General features: G+C 38.5%; 1 protein-coding gene and 1 long non-coding RNA gene across 5 annotated transcripts in view; one reads left to right on the top strand and one right to left on the bottom strand.

The window, feature by feature from the left end:
* The window catches only part of NDFIP2 (Nedd4 family interacting protein 2), an 87,140-nt gene extending 72,131 nt beyond the window's left edge, over nucleotides 1–15,009 (bottom strand). The window contains exons 1-2 of one of the 4 annotated variants that reach the window (XM_058438011.1): nucleotides 14,863–15,009; nucleotides 9,501–9,846 (exon numbers count right to left, since the gene is read on the bottom strand). In XM_058438011.1, the coding sequence (XP_058293994.1) occupies nucleotides 9,501–9,821 (321 nt within the window). In that variant the 5' untranslated portion in view covers nucleotides 9,822–9,846; nucleotides 14,863–15,009. Of the gene's footprint in view, nucleotides 1–9,500; nucleotides 10,006–14,862 lie in introns of those variants that run through there. The other 3 variants (XM_058438012.1, XM_058438013.1, XM_032151091.2) reach the window with 3 other exon arrangements.
* The window catches only part of LOC131383328 (uncharacterized), a 50,899-nt gene continuing 39,553 nt past the window's right edge, over nucleotides 11,103–22,448 (top strand). Inside the window, exons 1-3 of the long non-coding RNA XR_009213303.1 lie at nucleotides 11,103–11,200; nucleotides 13,007–13,083; nucleotides 14,766–14,833. This is a non-coding gene — a long non-coding RNA (uncharacterized LOC131383328). The remainder of the gene's footprint in view (nucleotides 11,201–13,006; nucleotides 13,084–14,765; nucleotides 14,834–22,448) is intronic.

The following is a 22,448-nucleotide window of genomic DNA, read 5'->3' as shown; positions in this document are numbered from 1 at the left end:
GTACATTCCTATAACATCTACATTGGGGTGGGCAAACTAGAGCAAGCAGGCCAAATCCAGCACACTGTTTTTGCAAATAGTTTTCTGGAACACAGCCCATTTGTTCATTTTCATATTTGGTATGGATACTGCTGCACTACAATGGCAGAGCTGAGTAGCTGTGACAGAGACCACATGGCCTGTAAAACCTAAAATACTAACTGCCCTTTACAGAAAGGGTTTAGTAACCCCTGGTCTACATCACCACCACCACCACCCCAAGTAACATAGCCTTCAGTGTCATCTTCATGAGCACGTGATCACTCTAGACACATGGGACCACCAGTCAGGAGAAATCCATGATTGGGGTTTAATACCCTGTGATCACTGTCTTAAAATTCTTAATAATTTTATCTCTAATATCAGTTTTATAAGTAAACTCCAATAGGACTCCAATGGAGCATGTGCCAGGGGCCTGACACCTCAGCTTACCAGTGGTCTGCCTCTCCAGGAAGTGTTCTCACTCGGTTGAACCCTCTGGCTCAGTCTGACCTCCCAATCCTCACCCTACAGCTAGGGGAAAGGCAAGGTGACAGCCATCCCCATCCTAGGCTAGAATCACCCTGGCACATTCAGAGGGTGGCCTCTTGCCTATCACTGATGTAGGTAATGAGCATGTCCTGACGTGGAGACTACATATTTGCTTGGGGGTCCATAGACCTGTACAAAGATGAGGTCTGCAGAAAGGGGGGACTGACTTCCTCATCACAGGCCAGGGCCCCACATTTTCATTCGGCATTAGGCCTTGCAAATCATGTAGGTGGACCTAACTGCTTTCATGAAACAATTATAAACTAGAGTTATAAATGAGAGTTCCATTCTTCTATCAAATCCAGCATAAAATTTGTTTCTGTTTTGTCCCATTCCACTCTAGGCCATCCCCTTAACTTTGCTGCAGCCATACAGCTTTCCTCCTATATCTTCAAGCAACAAACTCATATCCACTACAGGTTATTATCACATTTACAATACTCATCAACTAGAACTAGACCTTCACATTTCAATCAAGTCTGCGTGACTGTCACAACTTCAGAGTGGATGGAGTTCCCTGATTAAGCTGATCCCTATCGGCCGGGCACAGTGGCTCATGCTTGTAATCCCAGCACTTTGGGAGGCCGAGGCGGGCGGATCACGAGGTCAGGAGATCGAGACCACGATGAAACCCCGTCTCTACTAAAAATACAAAAAATTAGCCGGGCGTGGTGGCGGGCGCCTGTAGTCCCAGCTACTCGGAGAGGCTGAGGCAGGAGAATGGCGTGAACCTGGGAGGCGGAGCTTGCAGTGAGCCGAGATTGTGCCACTGTACTCCAGCCTGGGCGACAGAGCAAGACTCCGTCTCAAAAAAAAAAAAAAAAAAAAAAAAGCTGATCCCTATCTACTAAGGGGTCAAATTGACTGGTATGGCACATCATCTCCAAAGATAGCCACTATCACTTTCTTCCCTCCATGTATGTGCAAGTTTCTCCCTCACTGACAGACGGAATTCATTTCTTCTCCCTTTGAATTTGAGGAGTCTTGCAACTGCTCTGACCAATAGGATACTGCAAAAATGACATTATGAATTTCTAAGCCCAGGCCTTAAGAATGGCAGCTTCCTCTTCCTTCTATGCTGTGGGAAGCCAAGGTCACATCAAGAGGGCACACAAAGGAGAACTGAGATGCTGAAGTCAACAGTTCCAGCTGAGCTTCCAGAAAAATAGACAACATCAACTGCAGCCAAGTGAGTGAGCCATCTTGGAAATTCCAACCCAACTAAGCCCCAAAATGGCTCCAGCCCCAGCTAACACTATGTGGAGCAGAATCAACAATCTCCTGATCACACCCAACCCATGGAATCTTAGAAGAAAATAAAATACTTGTATTTAGAGATGTTTGTTACACAGCAATATAAAACTAAAACACCCAAGTCTAAATACCAGCTCCATCACAGCTGGGCCTATTATTTAACTTGTTTTTGTCTCATGTTTCTCATCTGCAAAATGAGGATAATGACGTTATCTACTTCACAGAAGTGGAAGGATTAAGTGTGCTAATATGTATAAAGCATTTAGCAGCATTTTATTAATACAATGTAAGTAATTACTGTTCTATTATTGCTATTTCATAATTGATAGAATTTATTATTTATTCCATCAACTTGCTTTATTTTCTTCAAAGAATTTATTACTATCTGACATTAGGCTTACTTATCTATCTGCACTTTTCCACCAAAGCATGAGCCATGAGACAAAACTTAACTGTCTTATTAACCAACACCTAAAACAGAAGCAGACAGAAGTACTATAATATATAGCTATTATATATCAGATGAATGAGTTATAGGATATTTGTTTCATAATCAATAATGATATCTAAAAACTGCTCCCCTACCTTTAGCATAAATCTGACAAAGGGCACTCAAAAACATAAGCTATAAATTATAATATGGCATTTTCTTGATACAATTCCAATGCATTTATTTGCCACTACACATATAGTACTCCAGTACTAGATCATGTACTGCTCAAACGTGCCTAAGCAAAGGCTACCATCTGATTCAGCACTGTTCAGGTGTGTACTCATTTGTATAATTTTTTTTAATGAGCTAAACTCAACCAAATAACGTATTTACAGTTAATATCAAGACATGCACAAAAATAGCAAGAGAAACTTTAATTTGGAGTATGTTTAAAAGCAATTTACCCTGGCAACCCAAATTAACATAATACTGGTCTTCAAGTTATAAGCGACAACTTGGTATATAACACATTTGACTACTGGTATACAACTTGGTGTACTACTTAGCATACACCATATTTGAGTGCACATTTCCTCAATTAGTTTTTTCAACATATAAAGATCTATTTTAAAGATGAAATAAAAGTCAGACATTGACAGAACCCTGACACACCTTTAAGAAAAAGCACTAGTCTAGAAGGTTAGAAAGACACACAAACACATAATTCAGTATAACAAGTTATCCTAACTTTCTTCTGCCTTGATGCTGATGACAGAGGTCAGAAACTCTCTCTACCTCCTTCTTTCAATTATAGATTCGAAGGAGTTTTTATATTTAAGAACAGGATTTTATGAGGCAAACAAACCAGAGAGAGTACAGAACTTCAGATGAGAAATCAGTGCATGAAAATTAAGAAGACAGAGATATGTCACTGTACAGGTAGGGAGGGCCCATTCAAAAAAACTTGTATGCTAAGAACAGGAATTTTAAACTTCAAAAATTTAATAAATCCAGAATGGTTAAAATTAAAAAGATTGACAGCAGCAGAATGTTTGCAAGTGTGTGGAGCAACCAAAACTTTCATACATTGATGGTGGAAGTGTAAAATGGCATAATTACTTTGGAAAAAAGTCTGGTGGTTTCTTATAAAATTTAAACATACACCTACCCTATTACTCAGTAATTCCACCCATGGAAAATAAAAACATATGTCCACAAAAAGATTTGTACAAGAATATTCATATCAGCTTTACAAAAAGATTTGTACAAGAATATTCATATCAGCTTTACAAAAAGATTTGTACAAGAATATAACAGCTTTACTCATAACAGCAAAAGAAAACTAAAAACAACCCAAATATCAACAGCAACGGATAAACTGCAGTATATTCATATGATTTATATGATGAAAACTACACAATAAAAAGGGATGAGCCACTGATATACACAAAAACATGGATCAGTCTAAAAAACTTCATGCTGAATGAAAGAAGCTTTGTAGACTACATGCTGTATGATTCTAGAATAGGCAAAACTAGGTAATTTGAAGTGAAAAAAGCAGAACAGTCACCTGGGGGTAGGAATTGATCTAGTAAGGATAATAAGGGAACTTTCTAGGGTGATGGTAATATTCTGTATCAGGTCATTAAATTTATCTGTAAAGGGCAGTGGTACAAACTGAACGTTTGTGTCTCTCCAAAATGTGTATGTTGAAACCCTAATCGCCAGAGTGATGTTATTTTAAGTTAGAGCCTTTGGGAGGTAATTAGGTTTAGATGAGGTCATGAGGGTGGGGTCCCTATGATGGATGAGTGTCTGTGCTAACATAAGAGAGTGTACTTACATGAATCTAGATGGTATATATAGCCTACTACATACTAGGCCGTATGGTCTAGCCTACTGCTCCTAGACTACAAACCTGTACAGCATGTTATTGTATTGAATACTGCAGGCAAATGTAACACAACAGTATTTATCTAAACACATCTTACAGGACCCCAGTATATGAGGTCCCTCATTGAATGAAGACATTATGCAGTATATGAATGTCCTCAACTCTACCACTGTAAATGAATGGGCATGGCTGTGTGCCAATAAAATTTATTTACAAAACTAGGAGTTGGACCACAGTTTGCTGATCTCTGCCCTACATGTCAAAGGTGGTTTGGGTTACATGAGTATATGAATTTGCCAAAGTTCATCCACTAGGCCACATAAGATTTGTGCCTTTCAATATACATTGATTTTACCCCAAAGAAAAAGAACCACAAACAAATATTAAAATGTAGGCTAATGATAAACATGTGGCGTGCATGCAAGTACACTGATCCCTGCAACTTACTTTGAAAGGATTAAAAAATAGACAGATTGATAAATACACAACAATACAAACAGAATAAACTGTTAACTGTAGAGCCTACAATTTGTATGGAGGTTAACTGTACAATTCTTTCAACTTTTTTAAAAATTTGGAAGTTTTAATATTAAATGTTATTAAATGTTGGGGGCAGATTCAGTAAGGGGCCACTGAAGGTTTTTGAGCAAAAGAACAAAAAATTTATACAGGTTGAGTATCCCTTATTTAAAATGCTTGGGACCAGAAGTGTTTTGGATTTCAGATTTTTTTTGGATTTTGGAATATTGCACATACGTAATGAAATATCTTGGGAATGGGACCCAAAGATGAACGTGACTATATGTGAATGAAACAAAGTTGTGTCGAATACGTACGTGTGATATTTTCCACTTGTGATAGCATGTGGTGTTCACAAAGTTTCAGATTTGGGGGTATTTTAGATTTCAGGTTTTTGGATTAGGGATACTCAACCTATATTCTACAAATATGATTCGCATAGTGCAAAGGATGGTAAAATGAGGAAGAAAGTAATAGACAACATTCCATGCCAGGTAATGCATCAATATTTAAGGAGAATGGATTAAGTACAAAAAGAGTTCACTAAGACAAGAAAAGTCAGAAAAAGTCAAGAGAAGTAGAAAGCTTCTGATTAACAGTATCAGGAATAAGGACGGAGTTTCAAAGAACATTCATACTGTCAGTATAACAGAGAAATCAAGCAACATGAGAACTGAAAAGTAGCTATCAGACTATGCAGTTGGGTAACCTTGATCATGTAAAAGAGGTGTGGTAAGAATATAAACCAGATAAAGTATACTGATAAATTCAAAAGAAACAAACAAGAGACGATCAAAGCAATAAGGCTGGCAAGAAAAAGTGACAACTAGAGAGTAAGGAAAGCTAAGAGCCTGCAACACTTCTTTCCAATGGAAAATGAAATGACTATACCTAAAACTCATTATACATTATCTCATCCAGAACATGTACTATTCGGTGAGGCAGTCAGTCATGGGCCTGAATGTCCCTGCACATTCTTGCTGAGTGTGTGTAAAGCTTTCCATTTCCTGATACTGAGCTGTTTCTTCTAATAAGTTACATAGAGAACAAAGATTAGGCAATCACAGTGTGTAACTGCCATGCCAGGAGAAGGTGAACTAGTTTGTTTGCTGTTTGCTAAGATATTTGCTGCTTGCTTCAAAAAAAAAAAGAGCTGCACCCTTGGTTCTGAGTTTCTGAGTTCCTCAGCTGTGATGCAAATCCACTGCACGAATCCATATGGACACCCAGCCCCTTTGTGGAATTTGGTAGCTAGGAAAACCTACACAAATATGCTGATGTTCATGCTGCTTGCTATGCCATGAGTAATGATCGGTCTTTAACCTGGAGGTCACCTCTTTTTTGCCAGAAACTGTGAAACATTAACACACTAACTTATTAGCTTGTAAAAAGGGTACTTATTTATCATGTACCAGTCTTTACATGTTTTACACATGTATTATATTATTTCTCACAATAATCCTAGTCAGGTAGGTACTAATGTAAGGAAACTGAGGCTTCAAGATGTAAAGTAACTAAGCAAGGTCTCACAAATTGCAAACAGCACAATCTAATATATAAGCCCAGATGGCTTTAAAACCTGTAGGTTTTTTACCCGTTAATAGTCAGGCCTCCTTCAAAGCCTCCTTCTCAGCTAATTTATCGAGGGCAACTCTAATTCCCCAGATACAAGAGCAAAGTACTCAGATCTTTGTAGAATACTTCAAATTATGTTCCACAGAAAATTGATATTTTGGAAATGTTAACATAATCTTAAAATTTTAAAAACAAAGAACAAAACAAAACAAAGATTAGGAAGAGCTAGGTTAAAGAAATCCAAATCACTGTCTTTACTGCAGAATTTTTCATGGTTTTAATATGCTAATGTATTATAAATCTTCCAGTTAACACTTACTATCACTCTGAAATACAGTTTGGGAAATTACTGCTACAATCAACACTGCCAATTTAACTTGTACACAGAATAAGAAGTCAGCTTGGTACAGGTACAATCTTAGAAGTCAGCTTGGTAGAGGTACATAATCCTTTAAAATAGAGAACTTTGGCCGGGCTCTGTGGCTCACACCTGTAATCCCAGCACTTTGAGAGGCCAAGGCGAGCAGATTATTTGAGGTCAGGAGTTCGAGACCAGCCTGGCCAACATGCTGAAACCCTATCTCTACTAAAATACAAAAATTAGCCAGGCGTGGTGCAGCACACCTGTAGTCCCAGCGACTCAGCAGGCTGAGGCAGGAAAATCACTTGAATCCAGGAGGCGGATGTTGCAGTGAGCCGAGATCACGCCACTGCACTCCAGCCTGAGTGACAGAGACTCCATCTCAAATAAATAAATAAATAAATAAATAAATAAATAAATAAATAATAAAATAAGAACACCAAAGTTAGAATGTGGTCTAGCAGCTGTAAGCCAAGTCAACTTCGTCATAGTTAGCAACACTGCTCATTTACTAACAAACAAAACTGTATTTCCCAGAAAATTACGTATCATACCTGGCTTTTTCTGAAATTATAAGGGTAACAATCAAGAATTTTTGTAGCTCTAAACTGTTATCCACTGCTTTACTTAATAAATTTTGGATGCTTTTAACAATGAAAGGAAAGAAGAGATCACAGAAAAAGCAGTTTCTAGATAAAGCTTGTGCATTGGCTAATGGTAGTAAGTCATTCTGACGACCCTGAGCATCACTGCTAGCTTTCCAGTAGGAAAAGCTGTATTTAAACTCTTTAAATAAGTGAAAAATTAACATTGCATACCATCTTACCCCAAAGTATACTTGCCTATCTCCTGACTTAGTCATCCCTTAACATTCAACAACTCAAGTTGTTTATTGCTCCAGTTTATTAATCATACCAGTTTTCCCAAAAACTGAGCTAAAGGAAACCACAAAATAGTTGTGTTCATCATATAAGCCAGAGCTGAAGACTGATCACTAGTTTAAAAAGTCTATTGAAAATGTCAATTCAGCTTTTTCTCTGGCATACACTGATGTTATTAATCAGACCATTATAAACAAAACCCAGAGTTATACTAGATAGGTTAAATGACTACGTAAGTTGTGTAACTCTAACACTGTTGCCTTACAAGGAGAACAAATCGATGTCCTACCTAAAGTAATACCTTTAGAGAGACTGGTAGGCTTTATCTTTAGAAGAACTGATTTTTGCCCCTCTGTTCTCAAGGAACATTCAAAGTCTAAGTAGGACACATCGTCAGTTTGAAAAAAACGAGGGGAGGGGGCGGCAATAAAATATGTCCATTTATTTTGAAATGAGTTGCAGGGAAAACAAATACCTTAAAACTGAGAGCTACATAAATTAACAGTATTTTGAGTAGTGACGTGTGTAGGAGAACATGGTTGATGTTTCTAATCTAATAGAAAGATTAGAAAAATGAAACAAGTTTCACTGCTGATATTATTCAATATTTATATCACTTTATTTTTGCTAACATTTACAAACCTAGAAATGCCTTTCAAACCATCAAAAGGGTGTATACTGACAACTTGAAAAATGCTTTCCATACTGGGAGAAACAGTATTTCCCAAGTTGTTGAGAAAAGCTGATAAATTTCAAAGAATTCGGAATACGGACCTTTTGTAGGTTTTAAAGAATGCAAACCAATTAAAAATGGAAGCCTCATGAGCTTTTATCTTAGAAAAATGCAAAATTACATACATTGGGATCTCATCTTACAGTGTCCTTCATATTTGCCAAAATGTACTTATTAATAGAAAGTCTTGGCTTATAACTAAGTCTTACATGTGCAAATAGATTTGAAAGTTGAAATCCGGGACTAACATACCTAAATTTGTAAAATTTTGTAAACCATAAACTGCATCACCAGTGCTATGTATTGTTTTTCTCCTCTCCCTCAATAAATGGGCTGAAAGTTTGTAGAATGACATGCTACCTAGCTGCAACAGCACAACAGCAGAGTCAACTACTGCTCAGTCCATTTTTAACTAAGGTTTACAACAGGAACCTCCAACGTCACCACCAGAATACACAAAGAAAAATATATTTAAAAATTGACACTGAAAATATAGAGGAACACATTTCACTTTTTTCAACATAGTTACCAAAGTTTACACAGTTAAGCTGGAAAACCTTGTATTTAACGAAAAATAATTTTTCAAACAAGATTAGAATTTGTTCTACTAAAACTACTTCTGTTTCCCCTCTAGCCAAAAAAGAAAAAGAAAAAGAAAAAGTGGTGATTACCAAAAAATACAGTCATTTTTAATACTAACATAATGGAAAAGGACAAAATGACAAGGTTAACGAGCAAAGAGACAAGATCAGCATTATGGCTAGTCTTTCTCTGCGGTTCCACAATTCCTAACCCACATTTTTGCCAAATCCACATCCCACCCTACGCAGTACTTACACCTCCACCCACCTACTCACCCACCCCATTTATGACGGCGATCACCTTCCGGGCAGGTATGTGAAGTCAGCCCCATTTCCAGTAGACAATCGACTAGAATGTCTCAGGAGTGACTGAGTCAGAGAATAAGAAAATGATAAAGTGAGAAATTAAAACAGATACAAGCTGTAAGGTGTGTGGAGGGAGGGCGTCTCACAGGGGGGCTAAGGGTGCGGGTGAGGAGCTAGGAACAGACTTGGGGCGAAAGGGAAGGGTTTCGAAGGAGTCCCAGGCAGGAGTGCGCAGGACAGGCGAGTGAAGCAGCTCCAGCCAGAAGATCCAAAAAACAAAACAAAACAAAACAAAAGCCACAGCTTTTCCTCCGGGAATAACCTAAGGAAAGCGACTGTAGGGACGCCGCGGCGGGAGGCAGTCCCGGGAGGCACAGGAGGCCGGGAACTCACCACCTGGTAGCGCCCAGTCCCCGGCTGGTGGTGATCCATACTGTCCGGCTCGGGATCCGGCTTCTGAGACAGGGAGTCTTCTCCGTGCTCAGCTCCCACGGCCACCCCCGTCGACGACGTCGTCGCCGCAGGGCCCCTTCCGCCTCCGTTCCTGCAGCCGCGGTCTCCCGGCGGAAGCTCTTCACTTCCTGTGGCTCCCGCAGCAACCGCCGAGACCTCCGCGTTGGTCGCGGTTCCGCGGAGAAGCTCCGGGGCGCCGCGCGCGCTAGTGAGCATGCTCGGACCGCTCGCGCAGACTCGCTGGCTCCGGCGGCGTCCCATCCGCGCCGCCAGTGGGAGGGTGTAGCTGGGTGGGAGGAGATGGAAAAGTAAGGCAAGTCCGGGGGAGCTGTCTAGGTTGTCAACCTGTCGAGTGGGCGGTCGCGAAAGGCGCGCGGGGGGAGGGAATGACCCGTCCTTGATTGGTCTTTTCTGTGTGCGCGAGTTTCGCGCAGGCACGAGCCAGTGCGCCTTCTCACCACACAGAGACAGAGGCTGACAAGGGATGGAGCCGCGTTCCTAGAACACCTGAGGACGGGTCGCCCGGGTACACGACACTTCCTCGTATTACTCACCCAGCGTAGGACATGGGGAGGAGATTCATCTCTAGAACATTCCCAAAACGCTTATTCAAAATCGTTCGTAAGATAAGGGATTTTTTAAAGACTAATATAGAGTAGTTCTAGTTTACAGAAAAATTGAGAAGTTACAGAGATATCCCATATACACTTTCCTCCTACACATGCATAACCCCCCACCATTATCAACATCCCCACCCTAGAGTGGTACGTGTGTTACGATTGATGAACCCGCATTGACACATCATCATCACTCAAAGTCCATAGTTTCCTCAGGGTTCACTCAGGTTGTTGTATACTCCTCGAGTTAGGACAAATGTGTAATGGCAGGTATCCATCATTATAGTATTCTACAGAGTATTTCCACTGCCCTGAAATTCTTCTGTGGGATAATTTTTGTTTTGTTTGTTGTTCTTTTAGAGATGGGGTCTCACTATATTGCCCAGACTGGAGTGCAGTGGCTGTTCGCAGGCGCAATCATGGCTCACTGCAGCCTCGAACTCCTCGGCCCAAGCTATCCACCTGCCTCAGCCTCTGGAGTAGCTGAGACTACAGGCACTAGCTCTTTGGTTACTTTTTAAACTCTTTTTTCCACTTTTTGGTAATAAGAGATTTAAAAATCCAACGGACTCTCCAGACAACTCTCAAAGAAAGAAGTCTCTAGAGTTCTAGGTTACTGGAAGGACGTTAGAAGAAAGTAATGAAATCAGATAGGATTATTTTCTGGTAATACTCAATAATTCCAATGGATTTAACAGCAAGGAATCACTTGGGAGCATTGTTAATAGTATCTCAGTGTCTGGTTAACCACACATGACACGGCATAAAGCATATTTCTCTAGCAAGCAGAAGAATATGACAGAGCAGCGAAAAGTACCTTTTAACCTGAAGACCAACATTCTATACCCTAAAAACTATGAGGCTGCTTGATGTGACCCAGCTATGTTTTCAACATAACACCACATTTTCCCTAAATGATCTTACAGTGGAGCCCCCTGAAGGGAAGGAAAGGGATCTGGAGCCCCATTTACTTTATTTCCTTCACGAATGTCCAGAGATCCTTGAAATGAAGACTGCCACTGGGTGAGCCTAATCAACTGGTTAAAATAGCAAGATACAATAAAAACAGAAACTCTTTGAGAGATTGACAACTAAAAAATGTAAGCCTTACTCGTAGTTCTTTTTAAAGCATTCATCAACTCTCCCTATTTGTGCCATTTTGACATGTCTAATAGTAGAAAGCATTACTGTGCTAACAATAAGAGGTAATGGTATCTCATACTTAAATATTGTTAAACTTACCTTGTTTTGATCTTAATGTATTTTAGTTTCTAGGCCAATAAACATATGTCATTTTATTGGTATTACTGGTGTAAACGCTCACTCTCACAATTTCACTCCAAATGGTATTGCCTTTCGATGACCAAAACAACAAACAGCCAGTGTCAGCAAACTGAAATTAGATCCTTATATCACTTACAATCTATAAGATTTATTTAGAACTTAATTTTATATGCATATGTGTTTTCATTAATCATTCATGTGTTCATCTGTTTCTCAAATAGATGGCTGCTCAGAACAGAGACCATTTTCTTACACCCAATGCAGCACTGAGAACGTAACAGTAAAAATCAAAGACCTGACCAAAAGCAGATATCTTGAATCCTGATAGAGTAACAGATTCTTTCTATTTTACCCTCCTCCCAGATTCTCTGAACATTTTGCTAATCTAGTGGAGTAACAAATTCAGCAGGAAAGTGTATTTGTAATGAGGAAGAGAAAGAGGGGAAGGAGAAGTAGAACAACAGCTTACTAGTATAGAGCCCTTTCTAAGCCAGTACTATGCATCTATTATTTTAGCCTCACCACAACTTCATGATATAGGCACAATTGCACTCCTCGGTTAACAGATGAGGAGGGAAAATAAGGCACAAGGAGTTTCATGAACTTGGCTAATGCTAAATCACTAGTAGGTGATGACAGACATCAGAGCCTCCACCATACTAAGCACTGTATTAACGTAATGTACCTAATAAAGAAAAGTCCTTGTCTCTTTCCTCTTCCAAGCCACCACTACTGTGAAATGTGCAGAAGACATTAAAAGATAGCAATGTATCACAAAGAGCCAATCTGACTTCTTTAAATCCCGCCTTCTTGATCTATGTAAAATAATAATTCTTATTCATCATCCCCAAAAGAGCCACTCTGAGCTTCTTTTGCCCACTTTACAACTAAGCCCATGTGACCTGTAATGGACCATTACAAGCAGAGGCGATGAGTTGTCCCACTAGGAGAAACTTGAGATGCAATGGGAATAACAGTATTCTTTACCATTTTACAGACCTTAAGCAACATCCAATAATATTTTCAATCCCTGGTATTATGGCGACAACTCTAGTTATCTAAGGAATTTGCAGTGGTGCAGCACTAGAAGCTACCTCAAGTAGAACTGTAGAATTTTAGTGCACTTCACTAACACCTCTCATTCTGGCTTGATCAATTTTCATCTCCAAACACACAGCCACCCAGAATTTTACTAGTGCTGCTGTGCAGCACTGGAGTAGACATGGAGATAAGCTGCCCAGATTCCCTTTCAAGAAAGCACACTCTGCCCAGCTGGAAGGAATGTGGCTGGCAGACAACTTCCAATTGGTAGCTTTGTCGAGGTCTCCCTCAGCTTTCAACCTGAGGAGGTGCTATTTTCAGGGTGGCACCCAGCCACTAACTGAGCAAGACAGTGGTACAAGGCTCTGGCTATTTTTGCCAGACACTGAAGCCGTTAAAGAGACAAACTTTGCTTCAGAGTTCCCTGTGAAGCTGGCAGAGACTTTTTCAGCTCTGCAGCATGTTGCGATAGCTCCCGCTGCCCAGTCCTTTTTCTTTTCACAGACGTTGCTCCCCAGTGGATCTCTTGCACTGAAAACCTTATATCAGCATCTGCATCCCGGAGAACCCAACTAAGACAGGTACCAATATGTATAGTGACAGAGCAGTATTATCAAACTTGTGTTAGATAATTACAACTATCCTTTTACATGGTTGGTGTTTCATCTTCAGAATAACCCTCAGGACTCTACATTGTTAGCATTTTCTCATGTGGATGTAATGTATCTGTAAGCCTTCCTACTAAGAATGACTTTGATGTTGTTCTGTAGTGTAATGCTATATAGAGTTCATGGGGACCTCTTTGCCTGAGGCGTACTTCCCATTGGGAACCCCTCCCACCTTCCCAGAAGCAGGGCCATTCCCTCTAGAGGTAAACTAGCAACTTAGCATTCATCATCCTCTTTCTTACATCGTCAGATATATTGAGCTGCACACCCAAATGCCAGGATTCTTCGCTGGGAGTCCCACCAGTTAAAGAGCAGTAAGACATGCCATTGCCTACAGAAAGCCGTCTTACACAGGCCTAAATCACAGGGAGGCAATGTTCCAAATTTTCCTTACCACTTCACTGATTTTTAGTTATCACTTCCTCTACCACATAGAACTATTCAAAGTGGCTATTGGTGGTTAGTGTGATTACAGATCTTAGTAATGAATTGCATTTGGAATATGTGTGGTTTTTGTATAATTACCTGTAGAATGACTGGAAAGAGGTAAAATTACATTATCTGAAAATTTCTATCTCCACCTAATGAAAATTCACTAGTCATTTTCTGGACATTAAATTCTAAAGCATATTTTAGAAAATATAAGAAACTATTGCTTTTCACATATAAATGTAAATTAACACACTAATGACTCCAGTTTTATCTCTGAATCTTTTATAATATATATGTATCTTTTAATCAGTTTGTAGGCTTGAACCTCAGTTTAGCTACACATATTTCTTATTTAACTGGTTCTGAGATTCCTGTCATCTGTTCAGCTCTATAATTTTAGAGAGGATATCTAAGTGAGCAATTTTACAATCAAGGATCTACTTCTTTTTCCTCTCTTTATTCTCCTCCAGTATGTTGGAAGAATCTGAAATAAAACTTTTTATCAGTCAGGATTCAACTAGAGAAACAGAGTCAGCAGAAGACATATCCTAAGAGATTTATTGCAAGGAATTGGCTTACACAGTTCTGTGGGCTGGTCCAGCAAGTCTGGAATCCAGAGAGCAGACCCCTGTAACTCTAGAGTAGGAGCTGAAGCTGCTGTCTACAGGCAGAATTTCTTCTTCCTCAGGGAATCCTCAGTTCTGCTCTTAAGTATATTTAACTGACTCAATCACACCCACCCAGATTATTGAGGATAATCTTCTTTACTTAAAGTCAACTGATTCAAGACTTTAATTACATCTATTAAATCACCACAATGCCTATGTCAGTGTTTGAATAATTAGCGCTGTAATCTAACCAAGTTGATACAGAGAACTGACATTCCCTGTTTATTTAAATACAACAAACTAATATAATATGTATATAATAAAGATAAAAGAGGAAGGAACAGGAGAAAGGAAGGAAGTACCACAGAGTTACCTTAGAAATTTAAATGAATTTCCTAAATTTAAGTTTTCCTATCAGCTTTATGTAATACATATAGTTATATATGATGGCATCACCAGTAAACACTTGAAAAAGATCTGAATTCTGATAAGCTGCATCTCAGTCCTAACAACATTTTTATTTAGCATTTTCATTTTTCCTTTGTTTGGTAACAGGCAACAAATGTGAGCAAATCAGTAGCCATTTTGCTTTGGGGAATTCATATTTGAACTTCGAATAACTCGTAAGTTATTAAAATAATCCTTGCTTTACCTTGGGTATGGAAGGCTGTTCTTTGACCATACTAAAGCAGGACTTTCTGTGTTGTCATCTCCTTTTTACTCTGTAAGCCATAGAAGAGCAGCACTGTCACTGAGGATAGGGCTGTTATGACAGGTGTCCCTTAATTGGCTAATGTGATTATTGTATAAGAAGACAAACACTGTGTGTGTGTGTGTGTGTGTGTGTGTGATGTGTGTGTGTCTGTATGTGTAAAATATTAGGAAAGAGAAATGTCTCCAACACATCCAGATCTTCTTAACATGTTAATGTGCATTTGCTCTTTTTCTTTCATAACAGAAACCAGGCCTCATTTGTTTAACACAGTCTGATGTCAGTACACTGCTTCACCATTAGCAACATATTATGATACAACAATAAGGTCACTATATAAGAAGGTTGCCTGATTTCAGCCTGAGGATAAAGGTCACTCAATATCTGAAGGATAAAATGACAATGATAATCAGATGGAATAACTTACCAGATGCTGCCTTTCTAGAACTAGGAAGAAAATTATACCCATTTCCTGGCTTTAACATTCAAATAGGTGAAAAAACTAGTGGCCTGACAATGCCAAAGTAAGCCAAGATAATGTTTGGAAAAAAAAAAGGAAGTTCCTTTTGTATCTGGCAGATATATCCTAGAAAAAATAAAATATTTATATTGCATTTCACTTCACCTATGAATTATATGTGAAATTCTCATAAAATATCTATAAATTCTGTTTATGAAGATGATTATTGAGAAATCTGGCATGATTTCCCCAGTAAAGGTGAAGACACCAAGTGGAATTCCAGATACTGACTTTTAAAAACAAAAGCATACATTTACATCTTTAATCCATCTTGAGTTAATTTTTGTGTACGGTGTAAGGAAGGGATCCAGTTTCAGCTTTCTACATATGGCTAGCCAGTTTTCCCAGCACCATTTATTAAATAGGGAATCCTTTCTCCATTGCTTGTTTTTGTCAGGTTTGTCAAAGATCAGATGATTGTAGATGTGTGGTGTTATTTCTGAGGCTTCTGTTCTGTTCCATTGGTCTATATATCTATTTTGGTACCAGTACCATGCTGTTTTGGTTATTGTAGCCTTGTAGTATAGTTCGAAGTCAGGTAGCGTGATGCCTCTAGCTTTGTTCTTTTTGCTTAGGATTGTCTTGGCTATGCAGGCTCTTTTTTGGTTCCATATGAACTTTAAAGTAGTTTTTTTTTGCAATTCTATGAAGAAAGTCAGTGGTAGCTTGATGGAGATAGCACTGAATCTGTAAATTACCTTTTCTTCCTATTCATGAGAATGGAATGTTCTTCCATTTGTTTGTGTCCTTTTTTATTTTGTTAAGCAGTGGTTTGTAGTTCTCCTTGAAGAGGTCCTTAAATGTAAGACCTAACACCCTAAAAACCCTAGAAGAAAACCTAGGCAATTCCATTCAGGACATAGGCATGGCAAAGACTTCATGACTAAAACACCAAAGGCAAAAACAACAAAAACCAAAACAGACAAATCGGATCTAATTAAATGAAAGAGCTTCTGCACAGCAAAATAAACTATCATCAGAGTGAACAGGCAACCTACAGAATGGGAGAAAATTTTTGAAATCTACCCATCTGACAAAGGGCTAATATTCAGAATCCACAAAGAACTTAAACAAATTTACAAGAAAAAACAAAAATCCCATCAAAGGGCAAAGGATATGAACAGACACTTCTCAAAAGATGACATTTATGCAGCCAAGAGACATATGAAAAAAATGCTCTTCATCACTGGTCATTAGAGAAGTGCACATCAAAACCACAATGAGATACGATCTCACACCAGTAAGAATGGTGATAATTAAAAAGTCAGGAAACAACAGATACTGGAGAGGATGTGGAGAAATAGGAACGCTTTTACACTGTTGGTGGGAGTGTAAATTAGTTCAATGGTCAAAGACAGAGTGGCGATCCCTCGAAGATCTAGAACTAGAAATGCCATTTGACCCAGTGATCCCATTACTGGGTATATACCCAAAAGAGTATAAATCATGCTACTATAAAGACACATGCACATGTATGTTTATTGTGGCACTATTTGCAATAGCAAAGACTTGGAATCAACCCACATGTCCATCAGTGATAGACTGGATTAAGAAAATGTGGCAAATATACACCATGGAATACTATGCAGCCATAAAAAAGATGAGTTCATGTCCTTTGCAGGGACATGGATGAAGCTGGAAACCATCATTCTAAGCAAACTATCACAAGGACAGAAAACCAAACACTACATGTTCTCACTCATAGGTGGGAGTTGAGCAATGAGAACACATGGACACACCAAGGGCAGGGAACATCACACACCGAGGCCTGTAGGGGGTGGGGGGGCTGGGAGAGGGATAGCATTAGGAGAAATACCTAATGTAGATGACAAGTTGATGGGTGCAGCAAACCACCGTGGCACATGTATACCCATGTAACAAACCTGCACATTGCGCACATGTACCCTAGAACTTAAAATATAATAAAAAAAAGCATAAATGTTGCAAAACCACATGCACACACGCACACACACACACACACACACACACATGCAAATACAGCACAGGTAGTAGAAAATCAAAATTAATTTTTTTGTCTAAATGGGACAGATGATGTGGCTCGCTGTAGTCCCTGTAAGTTCTTAGAACTCAATTGTCTAGAAAAGAAAGAAAATGCATATTTTCTTAGAACCATAAAACTTTAGCCTTTATTTACCCTATAACTTTGAGATCACCTATGCCAACAGCTTAATTTTGAAGATATGGAAACTAAGGCTTACAAAAGTAAATGCAGCCTCAGCGTGATATCTAGGAAGCAACTACCACCTCACTTCCAGCTTGATTCAAATGTGGTAACTAATAAAACAATCCAAAATAGCCCATTGACCGTTCCTACCTCATCCAACTAGAAATAGCCTTCTAAAACAGCACTAATAAAAATCAAAATTATAGAACTCAAACACATTATGAACTCAACATGTCAAAAATGTTTTTGGAAGAAACATTGCAGGCATTGTATTGTCACCAAAAAGGATAAATTCTAATATAGTTGTGAATCCTCTCGGGTTGATGCTTTAAAACAAGTAAAACATCAACTTTTAAAAGTACAATAAAAAGTGTCCTCCACAAATAATCATTGAAAATACAATAGGTACCTAACATTAGTTGTATGTATTCAAGCTTAAAAACCAAAGAATCCCAACTCCACACATACATTTCCATTTATATAAGGTTGGGATAAAAGAGAACCTAAACACGAGCCTACCTCGCTTAGTCCAGCCTCCAAATTTCAACCATGGGACTTTACCATGATTCCTGAAACAATACAACTACACTGTCCAATATAGTAGCCACTAGCTACATGTGACCACTTAAATATAAATATTAAAATATTAAACATTCAGTTCTTCAGTCATACTGGCCACATTTCAAGTGCTCAGTTACCACATGTGTCTAGTGGTTACCATATGGGACAGAGCAAATATAGAACATTTGCATTATCACAGAAAGTTTATTGGACATCATTGCTCAAGCAAATATTCTCTTGCTATTCACCTTGCATTATTCTCCTCCCAGCTGGGCTCACACCTGTAATCCCACCACTTTAGGAGGCTGAGGCAAGAGGATCACTTGAGCTTAGGAGTTAGAGGTTGTGGTGAGCTATGATCATGCCACTGCACTCCAGCCTAGGTAACAGAGCAAGATCCAGAGATAAGCCTCAGCAACAAAGTGAAGCCTCTGTCTCTACAAAAAATAAATGAATAAAAATATTAGCCAGGTACAGTGGTGTGTACCTGTAGTCCCATCTGCTTGGGAGCTTGAGGCAGGAGGATCCCTTGAGCCCAGGAGTTAGAGGTTGCAGTGAGCTATGATCATGTCACTGCACCCCAGCCAAGGTAACAGAGCAAGACCTTGTCTCAAAAACAACAACAACAAAACATCTCCTTCCTTCACTTCCTGAATTATCCAAATAATTTTGTAATAGCCTTGGTCCCAACTCTGCTGTACATTATTAGCAAGGTGACCCTGGATAAGTCACTTAACCTGCTAAGCTGGTTTGCTCATCTTCAGTGTCAGAATATTAATTCCATCTCTATCTGTCAGGTTGTTGTGAAGCTCAACATATATTTGTATGTATGTTATATTTGTGTATAACCATACAAATATAAAGGCTTATAATTCCTAGAGGCCCTTTTCCTTTCTTTCATTTTCCAGTGGCTCCCAAAGAAGAAAAAATTTAAGATATTTTGCACTTAAAATGTGGAGTAAAAATTGTAATTCAGGGAGAGTGGAGACTATCTAATAGAACAGACAAGTCAATTAGGTCTCCCAACTTGGCCCCATATTTTTTCTAGGCTATGTGTCTGGACTTCTACCTTACATAATTCGTAATAGATTCCAGTGTGTGTAACCGTAGAAAATATGTCGCTAGTTGTTTATCCAGAAGTGAAACTATTATATGTTTGTCAATCATAATATGGCAATAATAGCTAACATTTATTGAATACTGCTAGCATTTTGCTAAGTCTTCATATGTATCAAGTCACAACTTCATATGTATCAACTCACAACAAACATATAGAATAAGTACTATTACCATTTCACATATCAGGAAACTGAGTCTTAGAATCTTAAGAAATTTTAACAAAGGTCACAAACAACTAGAGAAGGGAGATTTGCTGGCTTTTCTTTTACTTTAACAACTTTTTATCACAATATACATCAATACAGGAAAGTATACGCCTTGTGTATACTTTTATATACTTGTACACCTTGATGATTTTCCATCAGCTGAACAAACCCGTGCACCCAGCACCCACATTAAGAGACAAAATATTTCCAGAACCTCAAAAGACGCGCTGGCACACTTCTTGCCTCTACCTTTGTACGAAGGATAACCATTATCCTCCTGACTTTTAACACCACAAATTAGTTTCCACAGTCTTTTTAACTTTATGTACATAGAAGCATACTATATGTATCCTTTTGAGTCTGATTCATTTTCCTCATGTTTGTAAGATTTATTCATATTGTTGGGTGCAGTTGTAGTTTATTCATTTTTGTTGCTGTATAGTATTTCATTGTGTGAATATGCTATTTATTTACCTGTTTTACTAAATAAATATGACTGGTGAGCATTTGAGTTGTTTTTGGGTCTTGCATTAGTTTCCTAGGGCTGCTGTTACATAGCACCACAAACCAAGTGGCTTAAGCAACAGAAATTTATTGTCTTATAGTTCTGGAGGCTAGAAGTTCAAGATCAAGGTGTCAGCAGGTTGATTCCTTTGAAGGGCTGTAAGGAAAAATATGTTCCATGCCTCTCCCATACTTCTTGGTGGTTTGCTGGCAGTCTTTGATATTCCTTGGCTTGTAAAAGTATCACCCTGATCTCTGTCTTCATCTTGATATGGCATTTTCTCTATGTACATTTCTATATCCAAATTATCTCAATTTATAAGGTCACCAGTATAGTGGATTAGGGACCCACACTTCTCCTGTATGGCTTCATCTTAACTAATAAAATCTGCAACAACACCATTTCCAAATGAGATCACACTCTCAGGCCAGGACTTTAACATACGAATTTGGAGGGTGGAGGGGACACAGTTCAACCCATAAGAGAGCTATTATGAACAATGCTGCTAAGAATACTCTTGTACATGTTGTGGTGAATATATGCACTGATTTCTGATGAGTATATTTCTACAAATGAATATAGTGTTGTATACACACACACACACACACACACACACACATATGTGTGTGTGTATTCAGCTTTAGTAGATGCTGCCAAATGGTTTTCTAAAATGTTTATGCCAATTTTTCCTCCCATCATAAATGTATGGGAATTCCAGGTGAGCCACAGCTTCACAAACATTTTGTATTGTCTCTGTTTCTTATTTTAGGTATTCTGATGAGACTATAGTTGTATCTGGTTATTTTAATTTGGATTTTCCAGTGACTGTAAAACTCCTCTTTATATGCTTCTTGACCATCTGGAGGTCATCTTTGCTGACCTATTTATTTGTCTGCTTTTGTACTGAGTCTGCTACTTTTTTTCTTGGATTTGCAGCAACTCATTATTTTTCTGGAAGTGGGTCCCATGTTAGATATAGAAATGCAGATAGAGATATTGATGTCCCTTTTCATTCTTCTTGGCTTTAGGAACCAGGCTCAGGCGAATGGTCAGATGTGGTAGATTTGCCTCACTTTCTGCTTCTTTCTCTATGCCTGTGTTGAAAATGCCCAAGGTAGAAGAGGAAAAATCATATTACAAAATAGGGAGAGGAGGAATAAATTGGTACAGAACTGTCCATCAACAGATGGGTTCTTTGAAGTTTTGTTTTGTTTTTTTGGTTCTTTATTTGACCTTTAGTTTCAGGGAGTGTGTTTGTCTATGTGAACATCCCAGTGACTATCTGTCTCTTTCTTTTGATGTTCCCTTCAGAACACCTTAGCAATTTTGCCTGCTCACCTCTTTTCTTTATAGCTTGTCTGGGCTTACTTCCCCTGCCTTCCAGCTCTGGCTGCTGAGGATTGGATGTTTCCACTTTCAATACCTAACATAAGACCTGCATAGAATAAGGCGTCATTATTGATTTGTTGACTAAAATTAGTTGAAGTTTCCCTTCCATTGCTATATAGAAATAACCATAAGATGCTGTGTCATTTCTTAAGAATTTTTAATTTCAACAAAGAAATATTCCAGGAGGTTTTAAAAAAGTATCATACTTTGCAAATGAGGTTTAGAAAACTTCTAATAGTTCTCCATGAATTTTTCTCTGATTTTCTCTAAGTATAAGTAGAGTTCTCTAAATTTTTCCCTGATTTTTCTCTAAATGAAAATAGGTCTGACCACTTAAATGGTACCTCATTAATGATCTCCTTTTATTTGTTATTACAGATAGTCTCTTGTGACCCTCAACCATGTGTTGGTTCTATAATGAGCTAGAACTCTACTGAAGAGACTTTATGGGTGACTGTTTTACTCTGATAAAATATAAATAACATAACATTTATGATTTTAACCATGTTTAAATGTACAATTTAGTGACATTAAGTACATCACATTGTTATGCCACTACCGCCACCACCACCACATCTCCAGAACTTTTTTATCATCCCAAACTGAAACTTTGTACCCATTAAACACTAGCTCCCCATTCCCATCTCCTTCCAACCTCTGGCAACCACCTTTCTACTTTCAGTCTTTATGACTTTCACACTTCTAAGTACCTTACATAAGTGGAAGCAGGCAATATCTGTCCTTTTGTGTCTGGCTTACTTCATTTAGCATAATGTCCTCGGGGTTCTTCCATGTTGTAGTATATGTCAAAATCGTATTGCTTTTTGTTTGTAGTATGTGTCAGAATTTCATTCCATGTTGTAGTAAGTGTAAGAATTATTTGGTTAAATAATATACATTTGCATTATATACCACATTTCCTTTATCCATTCATCCACGAATGAACATTGGGTTGTTTCTACTGAGTTATTTTATTTAATCTTCGTAACTACTGCCCATGGCAGAGCTGAATTTTAAAGTTGCTTCTGTTACTCACATAGC

This window comes from Hylobates moloch, unplaced genomic scaffold (assembly GCF_009828535.3).
Source record: "Hylobates moloch isolate HMO894 unplaced genomic scaffold, HMol_V3 SCAFFOLD_4, whole genome shotgun sequence".
In the NCBI taxonomy this organism is placed as follows: domain Eukaryota; kingdom Metazoa; phylum Chordata; class Mammalia; order Primates; family Hylobatidae; genus Hylobates; species Hylobates moloch.
The sequence above is the reverse complement of the archived record's forward strand: the minus strand, read 5'-3'. Positions and strand labels throughout refer to the sequence as shown.